This window comes from Mobula birostris, chromosome 14 (genome assembly GCF_030028105.1).
Source record: "Mobula birostris isolate sMobBir1 chromosome 14, sMobBir1.hap1, whole genome shotgun sequence".
Taxonomy (NCBI): Eukaryota; Metazoa; Chordata; class Chondrichthyes; order Myliobatiformes; family Myliobatidae; genus Mobula; species Mobula birostris.
The window spans coordinates 79,271,413-79,289,753 of NC_092383.1; the positions used below are offsets into that span (position 1 = coordinate 79,271,413).

Consider the following 18,341-nt stretch of genomic DNA (forward strand, 5'->3'; position numbering starts at 1 on the left):
CCATCCCTATTTTCTCATCTTTCTCAATTAGTGACTAATACCATAATTAGCCTTTGAACTTTAACCTTTTTGTTTTCTAGCCTTCAGGTATATTATCCCTTGTATCTTCTAGTACACATACTGAAATATTATTCCACACGTTCATCTTTGCTTTTGGAAAATAAGCATCCATTACACTATCCCTTATCTACTTATTTACAGGACTCCTCTGCTTCTTCATTTGCCTTTGCTTCATCCAATATCCTATTGCAAGAGCAAGGCTCTTGGTTCTCAGTTTCCACTGCTTGTGCTTTGCTGAAGAGCAGGGGGTCAAATCCTACTCCAGGATTTGAGCGCAAAAGCTAATAGTCCTGCTGCAGTAAGGAGGGAACGATATACAGCCAGAGGGTTTTCTGAGTGAGATATTAAACCTACACCTTGCCTGCTATCTCAGGTGTACGTTAAACCTTCAGAATCAGGCTTAATATCACTGACATAAGTCATGAGATTTGTTGCTATGTGGCAGCAGTATATTGCAATACATAATAAAAAGCTGTAGATCACAGTGAGAAGTATATATATTTCTAGTTAGATTAAATAAATAGTGTAAAAAGAGAAAACAAAGTAGAGAGGTAGTGTTCATGGGCTCGCTGTCCATTCAGAAATCTGATATCAGAGAGGAAGAAGCTACTTCTGGATCATTGAGTGTGTGCCTTCAGGCTCCTATACTTCCTTCCTGATGGTAGCAATGAGAAGAGGGTATGTCCTTAGTGAGGGCGGGGGTGGTCCTTAATGAAGTGAAGTTAGGTTCTCCATTGTATTTTAGCCAATGTTTACTCAAGAATCAGCATTAATAAAGCACTCCAAGTGGTCAGTTATCTCCTTGTCGAATGCACAAATTGGCACTCAGTGGCTGTGGATCACTTCTGAGATTGTGAGATATCCAGGGAACGCTTTGTTCTTCTAAACATAATCCTGAACTGATAAATCCATTTGGTAATTCAGAAGAATTGTTTTTATCCAGGAGAAATTAGTACACGGAGTTTACTGCCATGAGGAACATTTGTAGCAAATAGGATTAATGTATCTTAGTTAAAAAGTAGATAAACAGTTGAGGAATAAGCTGATTGGGTTTGAAGACAAGGATTGTGAGAAGGCTTGTTTGAAGCATAAACTCTGGTATTGATCAGTTTGATAAATAGTCTGCTTCCAGCTCAATATGAACTCAAAATAAATTGTATTGCAATAGAAAATAATGTGTTTCTTCCAGTGTTTACACAATACACTCCTTAATTCTAGTTGAGATAAGGTGTCTAAATGTGTTGACTGTGGATAAAAGGAGACTGTAGGATAAATCTTTTGGGATCCATAGAGAAAAGGGCTGGAGGGGAATAATGGAATGTGAATGTGAATGTGAATACTGAATGTGAATCCCATATTCCATCTGGGTAGCCTCCAACTTTATGGCACGAATATGGATTTCTCCTTCTAGTTAAAATCCCTCCGCCTCCTCACTTCTATTCCCATTCAGGTCTCTTACTTCATCTCACCTGCCTAACACCTCTCCTTGGTGTCCCTCCTCTTTCCCTTTCTCCTATGGTCCACTTTCCTCTCTTATCAGATTTCTTCTCACCAGCCCTTGACCCTTCCCCAACGCACCTGGCTTCACCTGTCACCTTCCAGCCATCCTTCTCTCAACCCCCCCACCCTTTTCCCCCTTCCTTTCCAGTCCTGAAAAAGGGTCTTGGCCCGATGCATTGACAGTTTATTCATTTCCTTAGTTGCTGCCTGACCGGCTGAGATCCTCCAGCATTTTGCGTGTTTTACTTTGTACTGAGTGGACATGAGGAAGGGAATACAGTGAATGTTTATTTATTTAGAGATACAACATAGGGTGGGCCCTTCTGGCCCTTGGAACTGCATTGCGTCAGCAATCCCTAGTCTAATCATGGGACAATTTACAATGACCAATTAACCTGCCAACCAGTACGTCTTTGGACTGTGGGAGGAATTGGAGGGCCCAGAGAAGGCCCATGGGGACAACGTATAGACTCCTTACAGATGACACAGAATTGAACTCTGAACTCTGATGCCCCACTTTGTAATAACGTCCCATTAATTGCGATACTACCATGGTGCCCAAAGTGAATATGAAGCTTTGGAAGAATAGAAGCTGCAAAGAACACTTGGACAGTACTAATGCACTATTGTGTCCATCACTATTATTCAGTCTTTAAACCTGGAGTACAATGCACTTGGTCATTCCATTCAAGATTGTACGCTGTTATTAAAATGAATCACCCAGGACCTGTGAAGTATCCTCAACCGCAGAACCTAATTAATTGGAAAAATCGTTCTGTTATGTAGAGAACAGTAGGGCATTTCTGAAGTACTTAAAAAGCTGAGAGTGATATTTCCACTGCCTACACATGGATCAGCAATGAAAACATTAGCACTTAAACACACGTAATGAGAAGCATATACTTCAGAGACAATTACTCTGATTGCAATTGTCATAGTGAACAGGTTTGCAAGGTCTGTTCCACAGTGGGGCCTTTGGAATTAAACAGAAAGACCCTGTGGTTGCATGTTTGCTTCAGATCTACAGTAATTTTGATGTTATCTTCCCTTCTGCCATCCAATTTCTGAATGGACATTGAACCCATGAACACGACCTCACTACTTCTTATGATTCTATTTTTGCATTGCTTATTTAATTCAACTATTTAACATTCAGTATATATACTTACTGTAATTCACAATTTTCTACCATGATGTATTGCATTGTACTTCTGCAGCAAAGACAACAAATTTCACAACATATGCCGATGATATTAACTCTGATCCTGATTCAATTGCTCTTTCCGTGATTCTTATGGTCTAGTCCATTGGCAAGTGGAGTTGGAGGCTGAAGCGAACTGCTGTCTCCTATGCTGGGCTACAGAATGTTAAAAGTTGCCAAGTAGAACACAGGACCCCAGTTTTTATTTTCCTCTGATTGGGACTGGAAATGGAATTGTTGATTTTAATAAGGCCATCACAGCCAGTCATCAAGTGATTTAAATCAATATGTGCTCAGTGAAGGTCATAAGTCGAGACAAAAGTCATAAACAACAACAAGGTAAGAGATTTTTAGATTCCGTTGCACATTATGAAAACCTTTTCTCCCTTAGATGCTGCCCGGCCTGCAGAGTATTTTAAACTTTCTTTTCAATGAGATAGATGCTCTACATTAAGTAAAGTCTTTCAAGACCACACAGTACGGTAGGGTAGCTCAATTGCTTTACTGTGCCAGCAATCGCTCATCAGGGTTCGATTCCCACTGCTGTCCGTAAGGAGTTTGTATGTTCTCCCTGTGACTGCGTGGGTTTTCTCTGGGTGCACTAGTTTCTTCTCATATTCCAAAGACGTATAGTTAGGGTTAGGATTAGTAAGTCGTGGGCATACTATGTTGGTGCCAGAAGTGTGACGACACTTGCAGGCTTCTCCCGGTACAATGCTTGGACTGAGAAGGTGATTGACACAAAATGACTGATTTCATTGCATATTTCGATGCTTCAATGCCCATGTGACAAGTAATAATAAAGCAAAGACAACCTATAAACAATAAATCATTTCGGATCTATTGTCACTTGGAATTTGAATAAGAGAAGATTCCTTGATGGTAATGATCCCACAAAAAGTAAAATTGTAGATAATCTGAGTTGAGAGATTAACATTGGCTAGAAGGTCAGGAAGAACGTCCCTGCTCTTTGTCAGAACAATGTCATTTCACATGGGAGGAAAGCTGAGGCTTCCATTTAGTATTTGATTTGAAGGACAACGCCCCCAGTAGTGCAGGACTTCTTCAATACTCAATGTGGGGCAGAGTCGGCATGGATTCAAAATGTGATTCTCCAGTCATGGGCCTTAACAGAATGATTCACTGGGGCTTGGTGGATAGCCACTCACTGAAGGAAACTATGTAAGAACACAAGGGCTAGGGGCAGGGACTTGGTCATCTGTTTCTCTACTCCTGCTCTGGCTTTCCTCAAGATCATGGCTGACTTTCTACCTCAGTGCCATTTTCCTGTCCTTAATCCCTCAACTCTATAAATAATCAGACATCCATGGATCTCTGCTTTGTTCGAATACAGTGGCTGAGCTTCCTTTGAGCTGTCTTGAATTAAAAAATCCCTCCTTATCTCAAGGTTCAAAATAAATTTATTATCAAAGTAAGCATATGCCATCATATACTACCTAAGGTTCATTTTCCTGCAGGCATTCACAGCAGAACAAAGAAATACAATAGAATCAATGAAAAAAAACTACACACAAAGATTGACCAACAAGCAATGTGCAAAAGACAAACTGCAAATACAAAAAAATGGATAAATTAGTAAAGCCTAACACTGAAAAAAATGAGTTGTAGAGTCTTTGAAAGTGACTCCATAAGTTGTGGAATCAGTTCAGGGTTGAGGTGAGTGAAATTCTTGATAGCCTACTCCTTATCCTGAGTGTTTTCCTATGTTCCAGACTCCTCAGCCAGAAAGTTCCCTGTACCTCCTCCCTACATCCAGCTTGTCAAGCCTAATATGTATGTTGTATGTTTCAATGAGATCTCCCATTATTCTCCTAAGTAATTGCTTTAATTAAGTCTTGTCATGAGAGAGCCTCATATTCTAACTACATTCTGTGTACAGGCGTTTTTCTGATACTCCTAACTAAATTTACCAGTATTAATCTTACATTCCTGGGCCTTTGTTCTAGTCTCCCCACAAGTACATCTGCCATACTGTGACCTCCATCGAATCACCCCAGACTCAATCTGACTGAATTATCGAGCAGCTGACGGGCACTAATGTTCAGTGCCTGCTCTCTATTGGAGCTAAAGTGGGAAATCTAAAAAAAAACACTTGCCAGCAGGATTGGAGTTAAATTTCAAATCTTAGAGCTTGTGTCTGGAGTGAGATGAGAAACCTATCTGTCATGACTTCTAATTCAGCCATTCAATTCTTTAAGTCCCGCCGCGAGGGAAAGGTGTGAATTGCCATGGGAACAGGCCGATTGACTGTGTTTACCTTTTGTGCTCTCCGCTTGTCTGCCCGCTGGTTCTGATGGTAGATTCTGCTGAAGTTGGAAACGATGACTGGGACAGGCAGAGCGATCACCAGGACACCACTCAAGGAACAGATGGAGCCAAAGATCTTCCCAGCTATTGTCTTCGGTACCATATCGCCATAGCTACAGGAGCAATAAAAAGGTCATTTTAATAGAGAAATTCAATATTTCACTTTTTTCCATCTAGAAATACACTTGGTGGCCATTTTGTTAGGCACATCTGTACTCGTGCTTCTTAATGCAAATATCTAGTCAGCCAATCGTGGCAGCAGCTCAATGCATAAAAGCATACAGATGTAGTCAAGAGGTTCAATTTTTGTTCAGACCAAACCTCAGAATGGGGAAGACAGATGATCTAAGTGACTTTGACCATGTAATGCTTATTAGGCCATGGCTTAAGTATCACAGAAACTGCTGATCTCCAGAGATTTTCAAGCACACCAGTCTCTGGATTTTATAGAGAATTGTGTGAAAACCAAAAAAAAGACATCCAGTGAGTGTTGAAAATACCTTTTTAATGAGAGAGGTCAGAGGAAAATGGCCAGACTGGTTCAAGCTGACAGGAAGGCAACAGTAACACAAATAACCACACATTACAACAGGGGTGTGCAGAAGAGCATCTCTGAATGCAAACACGTCAAACCTTGAAGTGGATGGGCCACAGCAGCAGAAAACCACCAACATTTATCAGGAGGTTCCTAATAAATTGGTCACTGAGTGTATACTCTATCTGTCTTTTAAAGATGGTTAAACCATAGCTCCTAACTCTTAAAAACCACACATCGTGACTACAGTAGAATACGCTCCACTTGGCTAGCGAGGTCAGCTATTGCCACAGTCAAGAAGGGATAAAAATCTTTTTTAAAGATTTGCTTTATTTATCACATGTACATCGAAACATACAGTGAAATGTGTCATTTGTGTCAAATCAAACTGAATTTATGAGGGGTATACAATGCTTCCAGTGACAAATTAGCATGGCCACAACCTACTATCCTAACTCATATGTCCTTGGAATGTAGGAGGAATCTGGAGCACCTGGAGGACACACACATGGTCACGGGGAGAACATACAAACTCCTTACAGGCAAAAGTGAGAATTTACAGTGGTGCTGTAAAGCATCGTGCTAGCTGCCAACCTACCATGAAGGTCGACATTAACCAGCACAAAGCAACACATTTGATCTATGGCCTCTTCACCTTCATCCACCACCAGAGCACTTTGGCTGGAATGTGCACTGCTTACAAGATAAGAATTGCTGAGGTATCCGTGAGTCATCTCCCCAATCCACAGCCTCTGAGATTCAGAAGGGCAAGGTCAGCATATGGTTGTGAATAACTGCAACTCCAAATTCCCTTTAAAATCACACACTTATGCTTTTTTAACGTTGCTCGTTGTCACCCAGTCAGAATTCTGGATCCCCACTCAACAGTGTAGTGAGAATACTCACTGCACTAGTTCAAGGAAGACCCAACACACCATTGATAAGATAAGTTAGTATGGGAATTAAAGTTTGGCTTTAATAATAACATTCACGCCCAAAGAATGATAAAAAAAAATACAAAATTCATTAAACTTTGAGGTGATATTTCTCCATGATCTTCTCTCCTTCCTTCAGTACACTGGATGAACTCAGCAGGTCGGGCAGCATCAGTCAGAAATGATGAGTCGACGTTTCGGGCCGGAACTCTTCATCAGGACTGAAGAATGAAAGATAGGGAAGGATTTGAAGAATGCTTGTAGCTTCAGTTGATAGACCAGTAATTTGAAAGACAAAGGGGTGGGGGAGGGGAAGCATTGACATCATAGCCCTGAAAACAATGGGCGGTAGAAGAAGGAGGCGGAACCATGAGGGAGCTGGGGGAGGGGGCAGAGTGACTTAGGGAAAGAGGAAGAGAGGGGGAGAGAATTACCGGAAGTTGGAGAATTCTATGTTCATACCAAGGGGCTGGAGACTACCTAGACGGTGTATGAGGTGTTGCTCCTCCAACTTGAGTTTAGCCTCATCATGGCAGTAGAGGAGGCCATGTATGGACATATCTGAATGGGAATGGAAAGCAGAGTTGAAGTGGGTGGCTACCGGGAGATCCTGTCTGTTGTGGCGGACAGAGTGGAGGTGCTCGATGAAGCGGTCCCCCAATCTGCGTCGGGTTTCACTGATGTAGAGGAGGCCGCACCGGGAGCACCGGATGCAATAGATGACCCCAACAGACTCACAATTGAAGTGTTGTCTCACCTGGAAGGACTGTTTGGGGCCTTGAATGGTTGCAAGCGATGAGGTGTAGGGACAGGTGTAGCACTTACGCTTACAGGGATAAGTGCCGGGTGGGAGATCCGTGGGGATGGTGATACTAAGGTAGCTGGGGGGGCAGGTGGTGTTGAGGAAGTAGGGAATTTGCAGAAGGGCATGCACAGATTAGGAGAATGGACAAAGAAGTGACAGATGGGATTCAGTGAGGAAAGTATATGGTCATGCTTTTTGATAGACAGAATAAAGGTGTGGACAGTTTTCTAAACTGGAAACAAATTCAGAAATCTGAGGTGCAAAGAGACTTGGGAGTCCTAGTGCAGTTTGCCCTAAGGGTTAACTTGCAGGTTGAGTCAGCAGTCAGGAAGGCAAATGCAGTGTTAGTATTCATTGCTCGAGGACTAGAACATAAAAGCGAAGTTGTAGTGCTGCAGCTTTATAAGATGCTGGTCAGACTGCACTAGGAATATGGTGAGCAGTTTTGATAGAGGATGTGCTGGCATTAGAGAGGATCCAGAAGGAATTCACAAGAATGATCCTAGGAATAAAATGGTTAACATATGGGGAACATTTGATGGCTCTGAGCTGTACTCGTTAGAGTTTAGAAGAATGGTGGGGTGGCGGTGGTGTGGGGTGGAGAATCTCTTTGAAACCTATCGAATATTGAAAGGCCTAGATAGAATGGACATGGAAAGGCTGTTTCCCATAGTGGGGGAATCCAGGACCAGATGGCACAGGATCAGAATGCAAGGACAGAGATGAGAAGGAAGTTCTTTAGTCAGAGGGTGTTGAATTGGTGAAATTCATTGCCTCAGCTGGCTATGGAGGCAGAGTCATTGGGCATATTTAAAGCCAAGATTGACAAGTTCTCGATTAGTAAGGGTGTCAAAAGTTATGGGCAAAAGGCATGAGAATAGGGTTGAGAGGGGTAATAAATCAAACATGGTGGAATGACGGAACAGACTTGATGGGCTGAATGGCCCAATTCTTCTGCTATGTTTATGGTCTTATGGATCTTATAACCGATTAATAATTGGATGCTATCCTATAACTCATTCATCAATATTAGTTATTCTACATATAAAACATAAGACTAATCTCCAATTTGAAAGACATTCCCAGGTCCTTCCTATTTATATGCCAACCTACATATATGTATGGGGTAGTGTAGAGGTTAGCATTGCACCATTACAGCTCGGGGCACTGGAGTTTGGAGTTCAGTTCTGGCATCTCCTGTATAAAGTTTGCATGTTCTTTCCCTGAGTGGTGGGATTCCTCCGAGTGCTCTGGTTTCTCCCACAGCCCAAAGGCGTACTGCTTAGTAGGTGAATTGGACATTGTAGATTGTCCTGTGATTAGGCGAGGGTTAAATCGGGGGATTGCTGGGTATTGCGGCTCAGTGGCCAGAAGGGCCTGTTTCATGCTGAAATAAAATAAACATTCCTTAAATAAAATAAACTGTCCAAAGTCCTTCAGTGTGATTCAACACCTCATGAGGGTGTGATGTATAACTCTGATTGCTATTTTTATTACTGTCTAGTCCTCAAGATTTGCTTAGATGTGATAAAATTCTCACAGATTTTTGCTGGAGTACCAAGTTGGACCTGGAATTGTGACAACTGCTGTGGTTTCATTTATAGTCTCTGATGTTCCTTGATTTAGTGTCAGCAGGAGTGATGGCATTTATCCAGCTCAGGATCCAGGGTGCTTGTTGATTGGGTTCTGACCCTCCCCCAATTAGCAACAATTTGCCATTTAAAATCAAATTCAGTGCGGAGACACCCTGTGGGTGTCCTGTAAGCTTTGTGTCCGTATGCACACGCTTCATTTGCATCTGACAAAAGAAATTACCCCCGTTTGTGCCTGAAATGCATTGCCTGGAGTGTTCGTAGAGGCAGATACATCAGGGACTTTCCAGAGATGGTTAGATAGGCACAAGAATGTGAGGAAGATGGAAGAATATGGGCATTGTGTAAGCAAAAGGGACTAGTTAATTATTAATTGGTTTGGCACAACATTGTGGGTCAAAGGACCCGTTCCTGCACTGTATTGTTCTATGTTCTATCTTTTATTTTCGTTTCTCTGCCCCCCCTCCCCACTGTAATCCACCAATTAGTTTTACAATTTCTGAAATTCTTTTTGGTGACAACTTTGAAAAAAATTGCTTTTGGTGTTGAATTTTCTCTGAATTATAGCGTGGTCTCCTTGTAGGTTGCAAGAGATGGGCACAGAAACAGATAGCCACTTTGCTTTAGGGTACTTTGTCTTTCCCTGTAAAACCAAGGTCCTGATGAGAAGATATAAAACTATACACAGAAGCAGGAAAAGGCTGTTTGGTCCCTTGTGACTGTTCCACCATTAAGTATGATCAGAGCTTATCTTTCACATTGTGGCTAACCCCTTATCCATTCACTCCTTTACTAAGTAAAAGATTGTCATCACCTATCCTGAATGCACTCGTGACTAAGCCTTCATTATGCTCTTGGGTAAAGAATTCCAGAAAAATTGGCCATTCATTTGCCATAAGTATTTTGCGCACTTCAAGAAAATTATCTCTCATTCTTCTAAACTCTAGAGAGTATAGACTCAACCTACTTAATTTCTCCTCACAGGCCAAATCTATCATTTATCCTAAATCTATTCTTTCTTCGGTAGTAAGACCAAATCTGTATGCAATAATGCCAGTGCAGTCTCATCACCACTCTAGTAGATATCTTTACTCTTGTACTCATAAGCTCTTGCAGTCAACTCAGTATACCACTTACCTTCCTAACAGCATGTTAAACATAGAACATAGAAAAGTACAGCCCAGTACAGGCCCTTCAGCCCCCGATCTTGCACTAGCCTCTTAACCTACTCCAAGTTCAATCTAACGCTTCCTTCTCACATAGCTCTTCGCTTATTTCTTCTGAGTGCCTATCTAAGAGTCTCTTATATATCCCTAATGTATCTGTTTCTACCACCACCCCTGGCAGGGCACTCTACTTACCCAGCATTCTCTGAGTTAAAATCTTGGGATCTTAGTAAAATGGGTGTTTTTTTGCTAAACAGCAGAAAGGAAGCAATGCATTTCCAAGGCTGAACGCCCATGATTTTTATGTATATTTCAATGATTTTAACCAATATATTTTTAAAAATGTTGATGATATAAAAAAATTGCTCTGGGGTTGATGGTTATAGAGAGGAACCAGTGGACTGGAAGTAACTCGGAAAATGTGTAGCTTACATGGATGGGTTGAGTTGTTCTCTGATCTTGACAATCCATTGGAAATATCTCCCTACTCTGTACCCATGAAGATTGAGAGGGGCACAAATTCAGCTGGGCATCCGTGAAAATCTTGGCGCAAGCAAACACGCGGCATGCAAGAGAATTCCTAGAAGCACGGTTTTCTGCAAACAATTCCGTAAACAGACATGTAGACCTCGATCCTATTTATACGTAATGTGAGCAACATTCCAGACATCATACAGAGTTCACCACGCAGCCAATCAGCAATGAGACCCTACGGCACAATTGAGTTTCTGTAATGATGACCAATCAGCTGATTGTTAAGTATATAAAGGCCAAGCATCCGGAGGACACACCACAAATGAACTGTGCACTGATGATGTTTCCTCATATGGTGACAATTAATTGATTGTCAAGATCGGAGAACAACTCAACCAAAACGTCAATGAATGATTAGATGGGCACATGAGTAGCAATAGAATTTTGCCTGAGAATTGTGAGGAAGCACTTAGAATAGAATAGAACTTTGTCATTGCTCAAGACAATGACATTTTAGTGCTACTCCAGACCTTGCAAAACAGATATTTTGTATAATTTGTAATAAGGGTAAAAAGCAGGCAAATTCACAATATGCAATAGGATATTTATACATGCAGAGGAACCAAGAGTCATTGGAAAGCATTTCCTTAGACCCCACAGACAAGCAGGTCAGTTGGTTAAGAATGCATTTGTGATATTTTCCTTAATTGGCCAAGGCACAGATTAAAACAGCAAGAAAGAAAAGAAGGAGCTATTTAAAACATTAATTAGATCACAGCTACAGTTCTGGTTACCACATTACAGGAAGGATGAAATTACTCTGAAAAGGGTACAGACACAAAATGCTGGAGAATCTCACCAGGTGAGGCGGCATCTATAGAGAGGGTTAAAGAGCTGACGTTTCAGGCCAAGACCCTTCATCAGGTCTTCTGATCTGCTAAGTTCCTCCAGCATTTTGTGTGTGTTGCTTCAGAGATTAATTGTGTCTTCTTTGAATGGGAGAAAGCTAAAGAGAGAAGTAATTCAGGTATATAAAATCGTAAGAGATAGTAATATTCTTTACTCTCCATCTTTTTTTGCTCTTTTCTATTTCCCATTTTCTCTGGCCATCCATTTGCTTTCATAAGCATCATCTCTGAATGCAGCTGTGTGGGGTCATGGGGGGTTGATGAGCTTTCTTTGTGAAATAAGATAGTGTTCAGTCTGTAATCCAAAATTATTCATTGCCAAACAGTAGGACCTATTTGATACTTGTGTAGTTTATGGACCAAAGGTTGTGCTTTTCCAGAGAAGAACCAACTGTCAAAATGATGATCTTATTCCCCTTGAGTGGAAACCATCAACCGACAATCAGATGATCTCTCCTTGCCCTCACATCTGACCAACCCTCTGACAACCCTCTGACATAATTCTCCTTGCATTGCAAGATATTTTATAGACAATAGACAACAGGTGCAGGAGTAGGCCATTCGGCCCTTTAAGCCAGCACTGCCATTCACTGTGATCATGGCTGATCATCCACAATCAGTATCCAGTTCCTGCCTTATCCCCATAACCCTTGATTCCGCTGTCTTTAAGAGCTCTATCCATCTCTCTCTTGAAAGCATCCAGAGACTTGGCCTCCACAGCCTTCTGGGACAGAGCATTCCATATATCCACCGCTCTCTGGGTGAAAAAGTTTTTCCTCAACTGCGTTCTAAGTGGCCTACCCCTTATTCTTAAACTGTGGCCTCTGGTTCTGGACTCACCCATCAGCGGGAACATGCTTCCTGCCTCCAGTGTGTCCAATCCCTTAATAATCTTATATGTTTCAATAAGATCCCCTCTCAGCCTTCTAAATTCCAGAGTATACAAGCCCAGTCACTCCAATCTTTCAACGTGTGACAGTCCTTCCAACCTGGGAATTGACCTCGTGAACCTACACTGCACTCCCTCAATAGCAAGAATGTCCTTCCTCAAATTTGGAGACCAAAACTGCACACACTACTCCAGGTGTGGTCTCACCAGGGCCCTGTACAGCTGCAGAAGGACCTCTTTGCTCTTATACTCAACTCCCCTTGTTATGAAGGCCATTTTGCTAGGTTTTTCTAGGGATCTGAGCAATAAGCCCAGGTTTACTCTTAAGGTGAAGGGAGGAGAAGATGGTGGTGCAACACAGCGCACGCGACCGTTCTGAATTGATATCGATATGCGTTAACTAGGGGGCCGTGCACAATTCGGATTTGATGGAGACAGCTGTGAGAAGCGCAGAGGAACATCTGGAGTAACTGCTGAAATGCCTGCTTCACTGCCGCTGCTACTGTGCAATCAAGAATCTCTGGAGACAAAGGCCCCAAATCCTCGGCTTGTGTATCGCCTGTTGCCGGGGCCAGGGTCGAAGCGCTCGGCAGAGATGGTGCTCGGTGCTCGGTGTCAAAGAGATGGATTGGAGACTCGGAGTTTTTCAGACGGACTCAGAGTCAAACTGTGGTCGGATGCTTCCGGTATGCTGCACTGGCAAGTTGGCGGTGCTGGAGGTTTACTGTCTGCGTGAGATGATGGGACTTTCGAGAGACTTTGAGACTTTTACTGTGCCATGGTCTGTTCTTATCAAATTACAGTATTGCTTTGCACTGCTGTAACTATATGTTATAATTATGAGGTTTTTGTTAGTTTTTAAGTCGGTTTGTCATGTGTTTTCGTGATATCATTCTGGAAAAACATTTTATCATTTGTTAATGCATGCATTACTAAATGACAATAAAATGGAACTGTGTGTCCTCATAATCATAGGTGTAGCACTATAGGAGGGATTCGCAGGAGGCATTTGAAAGAAACAAAGGGGAGTTCAATATCAAATAACAATTTCTCCACTGATATTTAAAAGTCACAGTAAGCTGAACCTGATCTGTGGTTTAGACTTGCCCCCATGCACGGTGGACATTTTGTGGCTCTATGAGGTCTACTGTGGGTCTCGCTGCGTTCCCTGTTCTGTGAGACAGAGTGATCCCTGGGTAGTATCTGGGCTGCAGCTGGCAAAGTCTAAGACTATGGGGGTCGCTCTGATGTCCTAACTGTTTACACTATCAAGGACCTTTCCTAATGTTTCCAAATGCCTCTGATGATATCAATGGTGTCCAAAAACTGTTGAACAACATGTAAATAATTCAGTACATAAAATTATTAGTGATACATTAAAATATAATTATCTAGCTCATGCGAATTAATTAGAAACATTCTTCTTTATTACTACAAAATAAAAGAAAATAAATGACCCTCATGAATTATCTTAGTGCTCACTTGAAGCTGGAAGCCCCTTCATTCAGAATGCCCCTGGACTCAGAGGCAAGTGGCATGTGCATCTACATTTGATATCTAACATGTTCTGTCTTCCCACATTGCGGAGTCCACACGTGTGATTCCAGAACCTACCGACACACATATCGATCACTATGGAACTTCTGGCTAGCTGTCAGTGCGATCTGCCTATTATCAGGTTATTTTCCTCACGGTTGTTTGTGGGATCTTGCTGTGCACACATAGATTTCCAATCCTACGATGATGGCCAAACTTCCTCTTGAGTGGCTGTAAAGCATTCTGGGTTATCATGAGGCCATTGGAGGCTTCTTCAGAAGAAAAGTTCCTGGGCTGAAGAAATGCAGTCGGAGGAGCTAGGGCTGTTCTGCTAAGAACAAAAACAATGGAGAAGAGATTTGTTGGAGGTTTACAAGATCATACTATGGTTTAGGCCGAGTAAACAGAGAGGACATGTTGTCATTAATGGATAGGTTGAGGACCAGGGGATACTGATTCAAAGCGGTCACGAGGGATTGTGAGGGCAAACCTCCTGTGAAGTGAGTGGTTTGATCTGGAACTCATTGTCCATGAGGATAGTGAAACAGTCAACAGAAGAAGGTAAGAAGGTCAGGGAGGGTAGAAGTAAGTCACCTGACCCTTCAAGCCTGTGCCTCTATTCAGTATGATCCTGACCGAATTGACCCATGCCTTTAACAATAGACAAAGATCAGCATTAGTCTATTATGCTTTAAAAAGGCACTTGACCGAAGGTAATATGAGGACATTGCTGGGAATCGGATTGACAGATTGGTTTACAAGGAGCTAAAATAGACTTGGTGGACCAAAGAGCCTCTGATGGTGTTGCTACAAATCCAGTATTCTATTTTTTGCCAGTACTCCAGTTATTATCAGCTGCCTGCCTCTACTGTGGCTTTGAATTGGTATATAATAATAACATGGGCTCGCACTGCAATTTTTACTGCTATTATTCTTACGAGAGACAAACTAGACACATCACTCACTCAGGGAATGTTTGCATCTGATTCATTGTTATCTCTTTCACATTCTTGCTAAACTGTATTGTTGCTGGAGCAATCTGTTTCTATGTCAGAGCTGCCTGCCTTCCCTGTACTGACCACGTGAAGTAGTGATCCTTGATGATATTATCCTTTTCCTCACCCAATTCTATATTATTCAGGGTCAGCCCCATATCAAACCTTTGACAGGGTCGGTGGATGCAATATTTAAGATGGAGGATTCAGCACCAATTTGATTTTCCCAATCTACCTGCCTTTTGGAATACCCCATGATTATTGTAACATTACCCTTATTAACATGCCTTTTCTATCTCCATTTGTAATTTACATCCCACATTCCGGCTACTGTTTGGGGAATAATATAGAACTCCCATCAGGATCTTTTTACCTTTGCAGTTTCTTAGCTCTACTCACAAGGATGCTACATTTTCCGATCCTACATCAACTCATTTTAAAGAGTTGATTTCCTTTTATACCAACAGAGCCACACCACCCCCTCTGCCTACCTGCCTGTCATTTCAATACAAGGTATATCCTTAGATATTAGACTCCCAACTACAATAATCTTTCAGCCACGACTCTGTGATGCCTACAACATCATACCTGCCAATCTCTAACTGTGCTACAAGATCATCTACCTTATTCCATATACTATGTGCATTCATATGTAACACCTGCTCTCCTATATTCATCAACCTTGTTCGATTTTTCCCTCATGTTACATTTCAGCTCATCCGCTGACTGCAATTTTGCCCTATTATCTGCCTGTCCTTCATCACGGTCTCACTGCACACTGCATCTATTTGTCTACCAATTGCCCCATCTCAGCTCTGTTGCTCTGGCTTCCACTCCCCTGCCAAATGAGTTTAAACCCTCCCAAACAGCTTTGCGAACCTGTCCACAAGGTTATTGCCTCCCCCCGCCCCCATTGGGTTCAGGTGTAACCTATCCTTTTTGTACAGGTCATACCTTCCCCAGAAGAGATTCCAATGAACCAGAAACCTGAAACCCTGCCCCCTGCACCAGTTCCTCAGTTACTCATTCATCTGCACTATCATTTTATTTCTGCCCATATTGGCATGTATTACTGGGAATAATCCAGAGATTTCCACCTTGGAGGTCCTGCTTTTCGGGGGATTCTTCTTTATCTCCCTATACTCACTGTGCAGGACCTCTTCCCCCTTTCTATGTCATTGGTGTGCCACATCCTCTGGCTGCTCACCCTCCCTCTTGAGAAACTTCTGCAGCTGCTCTGAGATATCCTGGACCTTCGAACCTGGGAGGCAATTCTGGCTTTTGTTTCATGGCTACAGGATCTATTGTCTGTCTCCCTAACTACTGAGTCTCCTATCATCAACATTCTTCCTGACTTTACCCTTCCCTGCCGAGTGAAGGCCTGGCTGCTGCTGCTGTTGTGCCCTGATAGGTCAATCCCCCCAGTAGTGTCCAAAGGGGTACACTTGTTGCTGAGGGGAATGGCCACGAGGAAACCTGCACTGACTGCTTACTCTCCTCACTTCTCCTGGGGGGCAGGGGGTGGTCACCAATGTACCATCTGAAGCCTGAACTCTGGGTGGGATCACCTCATTAAAAGTCTCATCTATGAGGTTTTCAGTCCCTCAGATGGCCCTGTGTACATTCAGCTCCAGCTCCAGTTCTTTGACTTTGTCAATCAGGAGCTGAAGTTGGGTGCACTTCCTGTAGATGTAGCCATCATGTTAGGTACCCTGAAATCCCAGATCTCTCAGGTGGAGGATTCAACTGCCTGAATTACCATCCTGCTACCTCTGACTTCTCAAGCTTAAGTTCACTCAAGCCTGCTGAGCTAAAGCCTGACCATTCAACACTGGCCCACTCACACAATGGTCGATCTATTTATACTTTGATTCCTTTTATTCACCCCTCCCGAGTGTCTAAAAGATTTGCCCCCACCCTCGAAATGTTCTGAAAGGCCTCAGGCTCTTTCTAAATCTCACACAGCCTCACCAACAAATGACTTCTCACGATGATTGCAGACTGCTGAAAAGTTCCAAAGGGTCCCGAGCCCTTTTTAAACCTTGTGCAGTGACATGGCCAAGAAGTTCAGTTGTTGTTCAGACCAAGCATCAGAATGGGGAAGAAATGTGATCTAAGTGACTTTGACCATGGAATTATTGTTGGTGCTAGATGGGCTGGTTTAAGTATTTAAGAAACTTGGCCTCCAGGAAATTTCATGCACAATTGCCTAGAGTTTACAGAAAATACTGTCAAAAACAAGACAAAAAAAATCTATGAGTGGCAGTTCTGTGGGTGAAAACACCTTGCGAATGAGACAAGTCAGATGTGAATGGCCAGACTGCTTCAAGCTGACAGGAAAGTGACAGTAACTTGGATAATCATGTTTTGCAACAGTTGTGTGCAGAAAAGCATGTCTGAATGTACAACACGTTGAACCTTGAAGTGGATGGGCTACAGCAGCAGAAGAGCATGAACATACACTTAATGATCACTTTATTAGGTACAGGAGGTACATAATAAAGCGGCCACTGAGTGTATATTGTTCTTTTGCAGCCCAAAATATTGTTTTCTGCAGGATAATGACATGTTCATTTTCCCATTCTCTTTCCCTTTTTCAATTTTTTTCCCTGCAAAATGTGTTATTTTTATGTTTTCCTGCTTCTGTGCACAGGGAATGATGGAGTTCTATAGATTGGCTGTGAGTTCTCACTGGTGAGAGCTACGATAGATAAGCCACCATCTGCTGGCTCTGCTCATCCCTAAACACTTACAGCTGTTGAATACTGATCAGCCAGTAATACTTTCCCTCTGCTTTGATCCCTTTTACAATTTAATTAATGTTTACACAGCGCACAGTTGACATCATGTCTAAAAAAAATGTACCAAATTAAACTTCTGTTGAAATGATTTTTCCCATCAGTCACTCAGGTGAAGTGTGGTGTCACACGATATCAGGAGCTCCCGTTCTACTTTTAACTCAGACTCAATGGATTTGCAACTGAAGATAACTTGAGAATGGGGCAGTGGGGGTGGGGGGGGGTCACTCTTCATTGGACCTCATGATGAGGAAAGTAGGTCCAGTAGCCCTGGACTAAATAATCCTGGAATTAACATCTAATTCCTGACCTGGGTTTGAGGAATTGTCCTGATTGATTATTCTAAATCTCAGTTTTCATGGTTGATTTGGTAACTTCATCCTTTATGGGTGTTTAGTTAACCTTGTTCACTTTAGAACATAGAACAGAGAACAGTTCACTTCAATACAGGATCTTTGGCCCATAATGTTGTGCTGACATTCGGATCTAATCCAAGGTCAACTTAATCTTCCCTTGCCGCATAGCCCAAAATGTTTCTTTTATCCATGTATCTTTCAAAGAGTCTCTTAAATGTCCCTGATGTATCTAGTTCCATCTCTCCTGGCAGTGCATTCCATGT

At 42.3% G+C, this 18,341-nt stretch overlaps 1 protein-coding gene across 2 annotated transcripts in view; it reads right to left on the minus strand.

Moving 5' to 3' along the window:
* The window catches only part of kcnd3 (potassium voltage-gated channel, Shal-related subfamily, member 3), a 379,784-nt gene that overhangs the window by 30,101 nt on the left and 331,342 nt on the right, over window positions 1-18,341 (minus strand). For both annotated transcript variants that reach the window (XM_072277793.1, XM_072277792.1), the window contains exon 2: window positions 5,040-5,202. In XM_072277793.1, the coding sequence (XP_072133894.1) occupies window positions 5,040-5,202 (163 nt within the window). The remainder of the gene's footprint in view (window positions 1-5,039; window positions 5,203-18,341) is intronic.